At 37.9% G+C, this 17,162-nt stretch overlaps 1 protein-coding gene across 1 annotated transcript; it reads right to left on the bottom strand.

The window, feature by feature from the left end:
- Positions 1-1,790: 1,790 nt before the first annotated feature.
- Positions 1,791-17,150, bottom strand: LOC144653145 (phosphoglycerate kinase-like). The gene is made up of 14 exons (XM_078513066.1): positions 17,028-17,150; positions 16,807-16,857; positions 14,148-14,300; positions 10,400-10,467; positions 7,289-7,365; positions 7,065-7,168; positions 6,555-6,674; positions 6,029-6,143; positions 4,993-5,127; positions 4,616-4,660; positions 4,073-4,149; positions 3,476-3,576; positions 2,904-3,002; positions 1,791-2,124 (listed from the first exon to the last, which is right to left on the bottom strand). The coding sequence occupies exons 1-14, from the start codon at positions 17,087-17,089 to the stop codon at positions 2,084-2,086; spliced, it is 1,248 nt and encodes a 415-aa protein (XP_078369192.1). The 5' UTR covers positions 17,090-17,150; the 3' UTR covers positions 1,791-2,083.
- Between the last annotated feature and the right edge of the window lie 12 nt (positions 17,151-17,162).

Raw genomic sequence — 17,162 nt, 5'->3', positions numbered from 1 at the left:
CGTAATAGCGTACCAATGGAAAAGTAAATGAATTTATCCTTCGTAACAACGTAATAGCGTACCAATGGAAAAGTAAATGAATTTATCCTTTGTAACAACGTAATAGCGTACCAATGGAAAAGTAAATGAATTTATCCTTTGTAACAACGTAATAGCGTACCAATGGAAAAGTAAATGAATTTATCCTTCGTAACAACGTAATAGCGTACCAATGGAAAAGTAAATGAATTTATCCTTCGTAACAACGTAATAGCGTACCAATGGAAAAGTAAATGAATTTATCCTTTGTAACAACGTAATAGCGTACCAATGGAAAAGTAAATGAATTTATCCTTCGTAACAACGTAATAGCGTACCAATGGAAAAGTAAATGAATTTATCCTTTGTAACAACGTAATAGCGTACCAATGGAAAAGTAAATGAATTTATCCTTCGTTACAACGTAATAGCGTACCAATGGAAAAGTAAATGAATTTATCCTTCGTAACAACGTAATAGCGTACCAATGGAAAAGTAAATGAATTTATCCTTTGTTACAACGTAATAGCGTACCAATGGAAAAGTAAATGAATTTATCCTTTGTAACAACGTAATAGCGTACCAATGGAAAAGTAAATGAATTTATCCTTCGTAACAACGTAATAGCGTACCAATGGAAAAGTAAATGAATTTATCCTTTGTAACAACGTAATAGCGTACCAATGGAAAAGTAAATGAATTTATCCTTCGTTACAACGTAATAGCGTACCAATGGAAAAGTAAATGAATTTATCCTTCGTTACAACGTAATAGCGTACCAATGGAAAAGTAAATGAATTTATCCTTCGTAACAACGTAATAGCGTACCAATGGAAAAGTAAATGAATTTATCCTTTGTAACAACGTAATAGCGTACCAATAGAAAAGTAAATGAATTTATCCTTCGTAACAACGTAATAGCGTACCAATGGAAAAGTAAATGAATTTATCCTTCGTAACAACGTAATAGCGTACCAATGGAAAAGTAAATGAATTTATCCTTTGTTACAACGTAATAGCGTACCAATGGAAAAGTAAATGAATTTATCCTTTGTAACAACGTAATAGCGTACCAATGGAAAAGTAAATGAATTTATCCTTCGTAACAACGTAATAGCGTACCAATGGAAAAGTAAATGAATTTATCCTTTGTAACAACGTAATAGCGTACCAATGGAAAAGTAAATGAATTTATCCTTCGTTACAACGTAATAGCGTACCAATGGAAAAGTAAATGAATTTATCCTTCGTTACAACGTAATAGCGTACCAATGGAAAAGTAAATGAATTTATCCTTCGTAACAACGTAATAGCGTACCAATGGAAAAGTAAATGAATTTATCCTTTGTAACAACGTAATAGCGTACCAATAGAAAAGTAAATGAATTTATCCTTCGTAACAACGTAATAGCGTACCAATGGAAAAGTAAATGAATTTATCCTTTGTAACAACGTAATAGCGTACCAATGGAAAAGTAAATGAATTTATCCTTTGTAACAACGTAATAGCGTACCAATGGAAAAGTAAATGTATTTATCCTTCGTAACAACGCAAAAGCGTACCAATGGAAAAGTAAATGAATTTATCCTTCGTAACAACGTAATAGCGTACCAATGGAAAAGTAAATGAATTTATCCTTCGTAAAATCGTAATAGCGTACCAACGAGTTATCCTATTCTTGACATGGTATAAAAAATTGAGTGGTTTCACTGTATGTGACAAAAAAAGCTTTAACTGTTTACTCTTGCCTTGATTAAAACAGGAAGTGTAGTGTGGTGGTATGTTACCATTCTTTATTAGTTCTCTACTTATTACAGCACTTGAGGTTTGGTTGAAGCACTCTCTGTATCAGAGGTGAAAATTACAGCGAAGTCACACTGCTAAGCTTTACTTAAACGATTGGTGGTTTACAGATAAACTGCAATTTTTTTTATATTTGGTCCTTGAAGGATGCTTCTAGATTTGTTTGCAAACTTTACTAATTATTGTCAATCTAAACTCCATATTAAAATCATTTTGTTCTAAGTTTTGGCTGTTTGTGGCTCAGAGATGACTGACCCCTAGTCATGCATCAGACAAGGCGGCGACTCCTGGGAGAGTTTTACCTGTAAACAAGAAATATAACATTGGAGTTAGGATCTTCAAGTGTTGTGTTCTTTAGGTTAGTACAACAACGTGATTAGACTCCTTAGATCTCTGAAATCTCCATATCATCCTTTTAAACTGTATAATCTATGCTACCCCTGCTTTCATGCTGCTCCCATGCTGACATGTGAATGTAATGCACATGTCAAGCATATACATGGACTAGTTTTAATCCCTTCATTAACCTTTTCTGCAGTGGAATTGTGAAGCTGTAGGTACAGTCAGACATCCTGTATTACGCTAAAGCCGGCGACACACTAGGCGATTTTTATCGCCGATCGCGGCGAATTTGATCGCCAGCGATTGGCGAATAAAATCGCCGATTTCTGACATGCCAGATATCGGCGATTTTATACGCCGGTCGCGGCGATGGGCGAAAATCGCAATCGCTGCACCGAGCACACTAGGAGATTTTCGCCGATCGCCGCTATCGTCGTATATTAAATCGCCAAGTGTGTCGCCGGCTTAAGGCATTCCCCAAGGTTTTAAGCAGGTTTAACTGCATTCAGGTTAGCTTATTATTAACAATGAAAATCTAATAGGATACATAAAGCCTTTACAAACAAGTGTTAATCAAATGGTCTGTTTTCTGAAAAAAGAGACGTGAAATCTGAACATACACAAAACATGGACCCAGGTCCATGGCTTCCATTTCATTGACCCAGTCCATGGTCTTTCATATATTAAAGAAAAAGCAAGTGTTGTAACAAAGTAAACTATATACATGTTATATAATTACCCTCTAGCAGTTCAAGTGATGCACCTCCACCAGTGCTGACATGGCTGACAAGGTCCTCTGTACCATACTTTGCACAACAAGTGGCTGTATCCCCTCCGCCTGACAAAACAGATAAAACATGCTAACCACTGTGCAAACAGCAATGAACTGCAAGCCTGGATCCCAGTTTGTACATAGCATCAAAGTGATTCTTAGTCTTTCCCATTTGATATGTATGTGTGATACAAAATTATTGTACTTGCAATTGGATTAATTTGCAGTCAATTTAAATAAAACTTGACACCTTGAAGGCCAGCATGTTGTGAAACTTTTGTTCCCAGATTGACACAAGATGATGAGGCTTTCAATCCAAAATAGCCTGCGAATACAGTCGCCTGTGATACCCAACTCACCCCTGGTACCATTTTCTTGCAAAATGGCAAACTGGCAGGGAGGGATGAGAGGCGGCTTTATTCACAGGCTCAGTCAAAAAGGATATTCATTAGTTTTCAGTAAACGAAATAATCTTTATCACATTTTGTCTTGGTTGTGTGCTGCCAGTTGCAAGTACAACAAGACAGGTCTGGACACACCTATAATAGATACTGCGCCAGCTTTTGTTGCTGCAACAACTGCATCCATAACACCTTTGGTTCCTGATTCAAATTTAGCCATCTCAAACACACCCATTGGGCTGCAAAATATACAAATTATGAAATTTTAAGTAAGAATCTGCCTGCATTAAAAAGCTTACAAAATAATTCAAAAATTACAGGTTTATACAGGTCATTTTTGTGTGTGCAGTTTACTACAGTCAACTCTCGTTATAGCGGACACGCTCGGGGCGTCGTTTATTGTCCGTTATAGCGAGAGTCCGTAATAGCGGGAGTCATTTCCAGTCAAACCTCTTTCGCCGAGGATCTGGATTTTGTCCGTAATAATGAGTGTCCGCAATAGCGGGGTGTCCGCAAGGCGAGAGTTCACAAAACTTCAGCTTATATCTCAAGTAATGATTATTCATATCTGTATGAGTGCAAATCTTGGTCACTCTGTGTTTCATTAGATGCATGTACATTCAGCATTTGAATTTTTGAATGTTCAGTCCTGACCAAAGGATTAAAAGTGATTTTCTACATTTGAAGTTTATCCTTCAACCAGAGGTTGACATCTGGTACTGTACTTGTACTTACCCATTCCACACAATTGTCTTAGCTCGTCCCACAGCTTGTTGAAATGTCTTCAGACTTTCTGGACCGATGTCTAATCCCTTAGAAATACAGTAAGATGATATGTGTGAACATGTTCTTCAATGCTTAACCCCACACCACCTTTATCAATGGAAATGCAGCACAAGATAGCAAATAAATCTTAATAGCCCTTGATATAAAAACCTTATTAATTAAATTCCTTTTACAAAGTGATCTTCAGGTGAAACTGTCAGTGGTTACTAGTTCGTTATGTATTGGAACGCAGTAAATGAAATGTGGAATCCAAAAATAGCGCCATATATAGGTAGAGAAATGACTGTAATTGTTATTCTGATGCTGAGATTTGGGCATTTTATTGGGTTTAAATGACACAAAAGAAATCAGACTGTTCACAGCCTTATATTTTTCGTATTTTTTATGGACAGTCTAAAGAAATAAATTCAAGTGCCGTCCATGGATCCATTAACTATATGAAGCTGAATTTAATTACCAACACAACTAACACAATTTAAAGTGTTCAGTTACCATCCATCCTGCTTGTATTCCAGATTCTAAAGTGGCACTCCCAACCTGTGATAATATGAAACAAACAAATTCCTTGTATTAGATGTGGTTAGGTCTTCACAGAAAGCTGTTATTCCAACATTTTCCCATCAAGTTCATCTCCTATTCATTTACATAAATCAGTTGATCACTTCGAAACATCCTCCAAAATATGCATCGAGGTGTCACTGCATCACAAACCCAGTCTCCACAGTATATAATATTTTTAAAAATAACTTCGCACAGTTAGGTTTGCTTTGGGAGTCTGGCTGTCATCAGTCCTCCTCTTAACGCAGTGCTGTGGCACCAAGGCTAAACTTGCAGCATAATAGCAAACTTGATAATAAAAAGTAACTTGCCTCTGCATCCTCAGCAAATTTACTAGCAGTGATAAAATCTACAGGCAAATGAAGGGTTACATTCTTTTCTTTGGCCTTGTCACAGAGCCTTTGAACTATTTTAGATCCTTCTTCATCAAAAAGTGATTTCCCAATCTGAAGAAGAGAAAAAGGTAATAGTGAATAAGTTCGCAGATTGACAGATTTGGCCTCAAAAAGCGCATGGATTATGGATTTTTGCAATATAGCAGATTCGCGGATTTCGAAAATACAGTGGATCTCGGATTTAATAGCTGAGAATTTTAGCTAGAAATCCGGACTCTTCATGTTAGGAAGTCTGGATCGTGGATACAAAACAGAGTTCTGCTCACTTTGGCCGGCCTTTTCCTTATTATTTTCGTTATTTTCCTTATTATTTTGTCTTGTCTGTAACTGTGCTCACATCGTGGGTGGCTCCTCCTAAAATGTTCTGCAATATAGGTATAGGATTTAATGGTCAGGAGCCGAAACCAATTGTGGAATTGCACGCATTTTAGGCATCCTGCTGATAAACGGTCACGACAATTAGAATTTGTCGGTATGTTGGTGGATCTGTCACAGAAACAAGCAATTAAACGACACTTTTTACAAAATTGGCAGAAAAAATAGCATCTACTGTCCATTTGCAGTGAAACTATACCACACACAGTTTTCACCCCTCTCATAATAATTTATTATAGGTCTGTTAAATTCTAAATTTGATTCATTCTTTTGTAACACCCTCTCTATAATCCCTGTAGGGCACTTTTTGAATCTCTGTTTCAATCTTTTCTTGAAACTTTTTAACCCCTTAAAAAATTCTCAAAATAAAGATAATAAAAATTAGCTACAAACAGGCTCAAATAAACAGTTTCAATAAAAATCCAACTTCTGATCTGATCTCTCCCTAACATCTGTACGGCAATCCTAAAGGTTGAAAGGAATGACAGCTTAAAGGGCAGCAATGATCAATAAGAAAGACAGCCATTGCTGAAATACTAATTTTTAAAATCAAATTTTGATGGAAAATGCAGTTTACCTCCATGTTGCTAAGTACTTTAGTAAATGTATATGCCATTCCACCTCCAATGATCATCTCATTTACTTTTTCCAGTAAGTTTTCAATGAGCTGAATCTTGTCAGCAACTTTCGCCCTGAAGTATAACGTAAGGTATGGCATGTTGCAACTGTACTGACAACATTATAATTTATTCGATTATATGACAAAAAAGCCTTTTGTTTTTATACATTGTTTCTTTGCAAAACATACATGTCTTGGTCATATCAACAAACAATAAGCCATTTCGTAGCTGCCTTTTACCTCTCTTCAAAATGGAAATAAGTTTGATTTGCAAGACAATGAAGTAAAACTCATTTCCACATCAAAATTTGTGCTCGAGGACTTGTCTTGAACCAGAGGAAAAGGCATCTCGAAAATGGGCTATTTCCTTCAGTAAAACAAGAGTTTACAGCAGTTACAAAGAACAAGGCAATCGTGAGGACATATATAATTGTATATCTAGCAAAAATGTTAAGTTTGATGGACGTCGATCAACTCCGCTTACCCTCCTAGTATAGCCAGGTATGGTCTGTCAGGCTTTTCCAAAGCTTTTGCAAAGTACACTAACTCTTTTTCCATCAGAAATCCTGCAGCCTTCTGGGGCAAGTCAACACCTACCATTGAGCTAAAAAAAATTAAAACGATAAAATTAAACCTAGAAGAATAACTCTTCACAGTGAAGCACAACATCTGATGAGACTGCATTCTGTGTTGTACTGGTAATGTATCCACCTCATGATTTTGATCCATCAATCCAGATTGTGTCTTTTAATTAATATTTAATTTACATATATGTTACGTAAGCTATATCTAAAAAAACATTTATTTCCAAATGACATTAATTGCTGCAGTAGGTTTACAGAATGATGTGGTTGATTTAGTATCACAGACTGATTGTGTTTTACTCTGAAGACTCGCTTGGGTTAATTGTTAAAACTTCTGTGATGTCTATAATGTTATCTAACTGGCATAATTTAAATTATTCATAAAGTAAACAATAATTATTAGGACTTACCTGTGAGCTCGATGAGCTGTGCCAAAAGCATCATTAACATAAACATCTCCAAGCTTTGCTAAAGAATCGCGAAATGCCTTTACTGCCTCTGCACTTGCTTTAACCTGACACATTCACATGAAACACATATTATTAAACAAAACCTTATACATGAACAATATTTTGAACTTATCTGTCTGTCAAACTAAAAATAGCATACTGGAGAGAAAGAAAATTTCCATTACCTTTTTTCCTACACTATCAACACCTTTGCCTTCTTCCTCGACATGAAAACGCAGGTTCTCCAATAATATTACCGAACCTAATTGGTATTGATTGGATATGAAAATTAAAAAGGCACAAGCAAACCTTACAGGGATATTTGAAGCCTACTAGGTATACTTTTTGTTGTTTTAAGCTTCTTACTTCATAGAAGCTAAACCCACTTTGTTTCTACGGTGTTATTCAAGAAAATATCCATTCCCCTCCCTCACACTGCAATGAAGACCCACACCCACCCCACCCCTCCTGAATCGAAATTCCAGTTTAACTTCACGCTTTCCTTTAAAAAATTAGCTTTTAATACTCCTCACCGCTTTAGAATTTCCAATGACCTTCCACAGGATAATGGTATGGTTAACATGTACTTTCCAGCACCAGTAAATATTTTCCTTTTATTAACATGTACTTTCCAGCACCACTAAATATTATCCTTTTATTAAGTAATTCCTACTGAAGCCATTACAGACTGGTAACAGTGAAATTCCAGTTTTTATTTTGGGTCGATTTTTTTTAGTTTTTAACTGGAAACAAGATACTTTGGTTGAGGGGAACATTAACCCTTTAACCCCTAAGAGTGCCAAATGGCACATAATGTCATAACTTGGTCAATATTAATTTTGTCCGATTGATTTGAAATTTTTGGCACAAAAATTGTCTTGGCAAGATCTGCATTTTGAAAGCACAAAACTGTACCTCCCCCCTATTTGTGACTTGATTGACCACCCCTATAACTTTTGAAACTTTTTTGCCTGATACATTTGTGGTATGCAACATAACTGAAATTAACCACTACACTGAGAGCTGCACAATAAGAAATAGTTTAGGGGTAGTAACGAAAACGAAGACCCCGAAAACGAAGACCTAAGACCTAAGACCCATACGAAAACTAAGACCCGTACGAAAACTAAGACCTAAGACCCATACGAAAACTAAGACCCTTACGAAAACTAAGACCCATACGAAAACTAAGACCCGTACGAAAACTAAGACCCGTACGAAAACGAAGACCCGTACGAAAACGAAGACCCATACGAAAACTAAGACCTATACGAAAACTAAGACCCGTACGAAAATATGTCCTCACGATTGGTCGGGGAAATGAGACAAGTACAAATACAGTCTCTTGCCCAGTTTCCGGCCACTTTAGTTTGGAATCGCTATAACTTCTCATTTATGCACGGAAAGTTACTCATTTTTTGTTCAAAGACAGTTCATTTACTTACCTTAAAAATGTACAAAAATTGGCTGTGCACGACAAGTATTAAAGAAATTATGCCATTTTTTGCAGAACTAGTAAGTTGCCCAGTTTCCGGCCAGGTGGTCCAGTTTCCGGCCGTCGAACTAAAACACATTTTTCCCTACAACCGCTCGACTTAAACCGACTTGTAAGTCCTTTGGCAAACGAAAAGTAAGTTTCCATGTCAGTTTATTCGAATTTGCTTTCTCGCCTGCCGTTTTATGGAATATTTCCTCGTCAATGACCCGTTACCTTTTCTTTCGCTTATTAGGATGCATTGGCAGTGTATACATATAAATGTTGTAGTTTATCACGCTATGCTTGCTTTAACCGCTTTTGTACTCTTTGCTAGATTTTCATTTCATAAATTTCTCGAGCAGGAGATACTAAAATTCAGTTATTTCACTTAATAAAAATGCTTTTGAACAATGTGCTACTTGGTGGCCGGAAACTGGCACAGCGAGTCCAAATCTTTGTTAAAACTCTGACTTCTGAAATTCAGAAACAGCTGAATTCTGGCTTGTAATGACAGAACCCCTAATCACTTTCATCTTTAATCTAAATTCTGTCAAAAAATTACGAAGCTTCTTGAAAAGTTTCCTACGAAATAAGCTCTTTGTTTTTTACCGTTTGTACGGTAGCTTTGATGTGCAGTGAAAAGTGCAAAAATTAGTCGCCTAACGTTTACTCGCGTAAACAAAGCTCGACCTTGCTCGTCCGTTTCTTGACCAAAAAGCCTGCCAGAACCATCAATTTGTAGCAGAAATGTTCCTTTTTCTGTAGGAAAGCTTCGGTAGACGAAAATAAAAGATAACTACGAAAATAACCGACGAATGTATTTTTTGGCCGGAAACTGGTACTGGCCGGAAACTGGGCAACAGACTGTATGGTCAAATATCGTGTGACATTTGTACTCGTTTTGCGCGATGTTTGTACTCTACAAAGCAGTGTTGGATAAGAATAATATTGAAGCAAGTATTGTGCGCGAGAAGATTTTGATACGGTCCATTACTGCTGGGGGACTTTGGCTGTCTCTTCTGTGACGCAGAAGCAACGGTTTTCGATCAGGTTTTAGTTTTCGATCAAGTCTAGATTTTTGATCGGTAGTACGTTCTCAGTACGCTCAGTCTGCTTTACGGGTCTTAGTTTTCGTACGGGTCTTAGTTTTCGTACGGGTCTTAGTTTTCGTATGGGTCTAAGTTTTCATACGGGTCTTAGTTTTCGTATGGGTCTTAGTTTTCGTATGGGTCTTAGGTCTTAGGTCTTCGTTTTCGGGGTCTTCGCTTTCGTTACTACCATAGTTTAGTGGTATACCTAACATTTACAGAGATAAACAACTTTTTGAATATTTTTCTTTTCAACGTTTTATCTCATTTCTTTTAAAGCTTAATAACATTCTTTTAATTTGCTTAAGTTTTTTATGCAATTTACTGATGAACACCTTTCAACTGGTGTCTCATACATATATACCTGGTTTATACTTTTTAACTTACCAAAAAAGGCCATTTGCTTTAGGGGGTAAAGGGTTAAATACTTGTGAACTGTTTCATCTGGAAAACTTCTCCAGGAGAAAACAATGAAAAAAGACAGATTGGTTTGCGCAGTTAATCCAAAGGAAATATTCTCCCAACAAGGTCCCAATGCAAACCATTGGAGTTAATAAGAAATTTGTTTATGACACTAATTGCCACACTGTTGCCCTTATTTCACCAGCCAGCCAGGCAGCAACATCACCCAAAATGCCTGTTGGCATTACAATCTCGCTATCAGCCAATCACAGTTCACCTTGTATCTTAACATGCTTTATCCATTAAATAATAACAAACAGCTGTCGTACCAGGACTGGGGTTTTCACAGGCTTTTTCTACTGCAGAACCAACACAGTCTGACAGAAACATCACTTCCCTGGAAACAAAACAAATTGGCTTTTATGGTGGTTGTCTTATTATTAAGTTAGTTAGAGGAGGGCTGTAAATGACATACTGTTGCCACCTGACAAAGTTTTTTATTTTTTTTTGACAACTTTCTGATGGCATTCTTTCTGTGTTCTGAGACAACAACTGAGGGTATGAAGGAAGAACAGTATATCATGTATGCGATCACATAGTTATAGGCTTCCAAGCAGGAGGTATACAAAACATGGAACCGGGCCCATGGACCACCCCTGTGGACCCGAGCCATGGACCACCCCTGTGGACCCGGGCCATGGACCACCCCTGTGGACCCGGGCCATGGACCACCCCTGTGGACCTGGGCCATGGACCACCCCTGTGGACCGGGGCCATGGACCACCCCTGTGGACCCGGGCCATGGACCACCCCTGTGGACCCGGGCCATGGACCACCCCTGTGAACCCGGGCCATGGACTACCTTGTGGACCACCCCTAATTTTTGAAAGCAAATCAAAGTATAGAATGGGACAGGGTATAAATTGACTAAAAACTGAAACAACCGAAACAGTCGAAACGAAACAAAATTACCGAAACAACTGAAACCCATAATTACCTGTTTGTGAGAGCTAACCATAACCAGGCTAATTATAACCTGAGCATTATTCAGGCTAACCGAAGTGCTATTAAGGCTAACCCAAATGGAAGGTGCACTCTGGTTAGCCTGAATAGTTAGCCTGTTTACGGTTAGCTTTCAATAATGGTAAAGATTTTGCTTGTTTTGGTAATTTTGTCTTATTTCTCTCATTTCAGCCATTTGGTTGGTTTTGTTTTGGTGGTTTCGATGGTTTTGCATGTCGTTTCTTTGTTTTGGGTTTTAGAAAATTTATACCCTGTCCCCATTTTACACTTTGATTTGCTTTCAAAAATTAGGGGTGGTCCAAGGTCCATGTTTTGTATACATCCTACCAAGCACGTAGAAAGGGCTACCAAGAAAGAACAGATGTCAAAATCAGGATTTTCCCTATCCCGATCGCATGCTGGCCAGGATTCGGGACTTTCAAGCAAAATCAAGGTAAAATCGGGATGGTTGGACATCCTGCAACAGTGTGGCACACAGCACTGTAGAACACATGTTCACAAAAGGAAGCAAAAATACAATTAATAAGTTGGACAGGACACATTAATTGAAGGGCTCAGTGCAAAAAGGGTGGGAGTGATTTACCCTAGAAATGAACATTGCAAAAACAACTCCAAATTTCGCATGTGAGTTTGTTTATGTGTGAGCCTTAACACTGTCCTGTGTTTCATTTCGCTGGTCTTTTCTTCGTTTTTCAGAAACAATGTATACAAAAAAAGGCATTTTGCAAGCTTACGTTCTCCCAGTCAGCCAGTAGTCTGAGTTTTCCAACGAATCGCGAGCACATCTTTCCCTGTAGGGTTTTCTAAGCGTCGATGGAAGGCGAGAAACCATTTTAAAAGCCTGTCTTGACTCGCTGCCGCCATGTTTTCTTGTTGATTTGAGTAGAGTAGGACTGGATACTGCATTAGAAGTAGAAGAGTTCAAATTGAGCAAAATAGCGCCTTTGAAAATAAAATGTAGAAGTTTATGGTTTTAGCACAAGTGCGTCCGCTTGGCGGTTGAAGGACATCATTAAGTCTGAAAACCCGTAAGTCTCACAGCATTTCTCAAAGAAATGAGAGATGTTTAGCCTTTGTTTTGTACAATAGCACTTTTTAGCGCTCGATGATTGAAAGTTTTCTGACAAAGGACGGCGGAGCCAAGTGGTAATAAAGTCTAAAAACACAGATCTCTTGTTGGGAACTATGTCAGCATGAGTTTTGTAGTGTCCGCTTGGGTGCTGCAGCGACAAAGTTGCCGAGAAGCGAGCTGGTTTTAGTCTTTAAAAAATTCTTTAGATGTTTCGCAGGGCACCTTCCCTTGCAAAATTTTTTTCTGTGCCTCATTAAATATTCATCAATCAATCAATCGATTTGTGCGAAGGAAAACCTCAGAAGTTTATCTTGTTTTCGCGGGATTTTGTAGATGTGTGATGATGTAAGGAGTGGAGATAGAAGTGAGAGCAAGCCAGTGGCACTCAACTGAAAGCAAAACTAGTATAAAGTGAAAACACCAGCAAACGTATTCAATCAATTAGTCATTCACAACAATCAATCTTTATTTCACTTTCATCTCAAATTACAGCTAACGGTAACAGATTAAAATAGTCTTGCCCGAAACAACAAAAAGCAGCTAACCGCAAGCAGACTAAAGTGAAAGCTAGCCGCAAGCAAACTGGCCTGAAAGCTTACTGCACGAAAAGCGCGATCGAAGTGTTAAGGGTGACTCTGATCCTAAACTTAACTAACCTGCGCTTAGGCGTTCTTTTTTTCTTTTTACGAAAGCGAGAGGGAAAAAAGATCGCCTGATACATTTATTTAACCGGCCGCCAGCTGCCCCCTTAAACTAATGTTTCATCAAACTGTCAAACCACTTTTTGTAGTTGGCGGCAAATTCGGGACTCGGATTTCCACAAGGCGTGAAAAACGTCTGCAGAAAAATTGTACATGTACAGCCTGTATTTAAACTTCGCCATGTTGAGATAAAAATGCTTTTAGTAGCAGGGTGAAATGGCGCTTGCGAACATATATTTATCAGCTGTACTAGATGCCGTCCCTTTATTTCAGCTTACACACACAAAAAAAGGAATTCACCTACAAGAGCTGTTTTACGGCAGATAGGATCGGTCGCTTTTGTAAACATTCCAACACCTCTGGAATATTGTTTTCGAAGAACAGCAAAAACATCTTCACGGAACCAAATTATGCATTGTCGCTCACTGACACTCACTCACACTGTTCTGCCTTCAGAGAGTTACACTTGAAATCTGTCAGGGCTTCAGCTAATGTAGAAAAGAACTCGTCCTCGCAGTAAACGCGACTCGTCTTTGCCATAACCAGCTTCTGACCGGAAGTCTCGTTGAAATGCAAAAAACAATCAGTCCACACCGCTCCATTGAGTATTGTTTTTCAACCAATCAGACAAAAAACCAGAATCTGTTTTTTTTTTCATGACTTTCGACAAGCAAATGTATCATGCCCTCCTTCCCTTGCAGTAGTAGTAGGGAGGGAGGGCATGATTTCAGGATAAAACTTAACTTGAAACGCTAACCCTAACCCCTATCCTTGGGGTTAGCTTTTTGGTTAGGGTTAAGCCCTTAACCCTAAATTTGAAAAAAAAAAAGCTTAACCCTAACCCTTGGGGTTAGGGTTAAGCTTTTTCGCTACTAAGGGTTAAGCTTTTGCGTTCTAAAGGGCTAAGCCTGTAGCTCTAACTTGAAACTCTAACCCCAACCCTAGGCCTTGAGGTTATCTTTTGCGTTAGGGCTAGGCCTGTAATCCCAAAACTTTAGCTGGTTTCATTGTTTAGAGGAACAAAAGGTTTCCTTTGTTTATCGTTTGTGAAAGAAGAGTCCTAAAGACGCCGCTAGCAAAAACCTTGTCTTTTGCATGTGTTATTATTCGAAAATGAAGGAAAGACCAGCGAAATAAAACACAGGACACTGTTTAGCACACGTAAACAAACTCACATGCGAAATTTGGAGTCGTTTTCGGCCAAATTATCACTCCTGCCCTTTTTGCACCGAGCCCTTCAATTATTAATGAAAGGAAAGAAAACAAAATTAACATGTGTACCTTCCCAACAGTTTTTTCAGTTCATCTGCAACTGGAGCCAGGGAATACTTTTCTACAACATTGCCATCAGGACGTCCCAAGTGACTCATCAACACTACACTCTTGGCATCATGATCCAAGCAGTGTTTAATAGTTGGCAGGGCAGCAACAATCCTTTAAAATACACATTTTTAGTTTCTTTGACACTTTCTACAAAACAGTAAATTGAGGATGGTTTTCACTTGGCATAGGAACATTAGCATTTATAAGCAATTATTTAGCAGATAAGAGGAATAATATCAGGCCACTGCTAGATTATATTGGGAGCACCCCATGCAAATTTAATAATAAAAAAACAAACAAACAGGAGACCAGTCTATAGCAGACATACTAACATACTAGCTCTCCTTTCTTGCAAATATTCCTTCTTTACCTTTGTAATTTCCACAATATATACACATGATTGTATACATGTAACAATAGGCACTTTATTATCACTGGCACAAGGGAAACAGTATGAAGGTGGCTTACTACAGTTTTTATGAGACTCAAGAGCGTGTGCTATGATTTTCTGCTTGACTACAATATTGCTCACGTGCAAGCAACTCAAAAGGAAACAAAAACAAGTTTCAGGGCAGTTTCTCGAGACTTAAACTTTTTTGCTAACAAGCCAAGTGGCTAGCGACAGCTTTGATTTCACCAGCCAAAACTTATTTTCTACTAGCCATGATTTTTAAGCATAGTTCTTCTTTTAAGGAGGAGTGGGGGGGGGGGGGGTGAAAACAATGTCTGATGTTTCAACCTTAAACCGTAAAATGTTCCTTAAATCTTCATGTTTTTTTTCCTTGAAAAATTGGGCTTTGTTCTTCACTATAAAAATTTTACATGTACATGCGTTTTTGTCAACTAGAATTTTGTTTAAAGCTTCACATTCTTAATGTCAACAGTTTACTTGTTAGTGATATTCTCTGAGGGACGATTTTAATAAATGTGGTTTCTTGCCACTAATGCCTGATTTTTTTTCACTAGCCATTTTGGCTAGTGAAAGGCCAACACCTACCAGCCAAAACTGCATTTTTACTAGCCTTTGGCTAGTTGGCTACCGTTAGCCCGGCTCGAGCCCTTTTTTAAGGTGGCTTAGTACAGTTTTGAGAGGGAAAATCAGTCCAAATTTTTTCTCTCTTATACAATCTCCAGAAATGTTTTATCCTTCTCGTATTACTGTTTGTAACATTCTATGACCATCATATGCAACATTTGGAAAAAAAATGCTAATAGACAGCAAAAATGAACAGCCAAGTGCTTCAGATGGGACTGGCACTAGTAGTTGAAATGGCGTTTTTCTCAAACTCTACCTGTATGACCCTACCTCAAAATTTCAGAAATTAGAAATTGGTTTTGATAAAACATTCATGCAAAAAAATATAAAAATCTATAAGACGGTTTTTTCCAAAATAGGAAATTGTGATATTTTGCCGATTTTAAAAATAACTCAAAATATCTGTTTTACAGATTTTTTTAAAAATTTGGCTGTGGACATGGTTCACCCCTTTAAATTAATTGTGAAAGTTTCATAATAGTTTGTAGGGTAGACTTTCGAGAAAATCTGGATCAAAATCTGAATCTTGAATTGCACATACGAGCGCGCACTAATATGACATGCGTTGCGAGCGACAAAAAAAGACGAAATTAGAACTCCTCCGTCGGTTGTTCATCTACCTTTTTGACCTATTGTTTTCCATCTCAGGTTTAAAGACTTATCTTAAGGTATTTTGAAGTTTTCTCTTGTATACAAATTTGGTCAAGCGCTGTAAAAGTGCTGGAATTTCTTTTCGTTTCTGTTTAGAGTTGCTAGTGCAATTTTAGCCCACGCGAGCAATATTGATGTCAAGCAGAAAATCGTAGCGTGCGCCTTTCAGCCACATAAAAACTGTATTCGGCCACCTTAAATCATGTTAAACCAACTTGGTATACCAGAGAAAATTTCAAAATGCTTTCAGACATTTGCTTAAACCTAGGGCAGAAAAAAAGGGGCAAGAACAATAGATAAATAACCAGCAAAGGAGTTCCAGTTTTTGTCTTTCCTCATCGCACAAATCTCATGGCGTCACACAAGCGTGCGCTCAAATCATAAAGAAGGCATGCATAATTAGATTCTCATCCAAGGTTGTAAAAGCCCGTTTTTGACCCAAAATTTCTTAAAAACCTACCGTACAACAACGATTGGGTTCAATTGTGTTTGATCACCGAACAACTCGAGTAGTTATGTCAGGTTATTGATTATTTATAAGCACTTTGATTGTTCAAATGTTGCATATGATGGTTGTAGTCTGTAATAAACAGTAATAAGAGAAAGATAAAGCATTTCTGAATATTTTACAAATGAGTTGACAGTTGAGTTACTTTACTCCCTCATAGGACTATGTTCCCCAAGAAGGGAAACATTCTCTTCCACCCCAACCCCCCCCCCCCTTCAAATATTATTAAAATTTTGAGCCATTAACGGAATTAAGTAAACTTTCAGTGACTGTTGTGTTAATCAATTACAATTAACCTCGTAATAAATCTCGTATAAGCAATTATTGAACGGTACAAATTATATTTAATTTATGGGTGGAGTGGGTGGGTGCTATTTGCACACTTCATGGGTGTACATGATTCAGTGCATGAACATACGTACCGCTGATTATTGGTAATTTCCTTTCCTTTGAGGGGTACATTGAAGTCCACTCTGTCGAAACAAATTGTCATTGGGTATATTTCAGAAAAGGCAGTAAGCTTAGCTCTAAAACCATGAACATATATAAAAGCCTTGAACTTTGCTTGTGTGAGTTTTGGAAAACAGTGATCGTTTTTCAGACGGACACCAAAGTCTAAAAAAAATCCAAAACTGTAACTTACCGAATCAAAATGCGCTTTCCTTTGCAGTCCACAGCAGCGATGCTTAACTTGTTAAAAGACATGATGTCCGTGTTCAATCTTTCAACCTGATCGTGAAAAGATGACAAGTGACAAGTGACCCCTCTCCCCTCTCCC

Source organism: Oculina patagonica, chromosome 5 (genome assembly GCF_052425735.1).
Source record: "Oculina patagonica isolate OP01 chromosome 5, crgOcupat, whole genome shotgun sequence".
NCBI classification, from domain to species: domain Eukaryota; kingdom Metazoa; phylum Cnidaria; class Anthozoa; order Scleractinia; family Oculinidae; genus Oculina; species Oculina patagonica.
The sequence above is the reverse complement of the archived record's forward strand: the minus strand, read 5'-3'. Positions and strand labels throughout refer to the sequence as shown.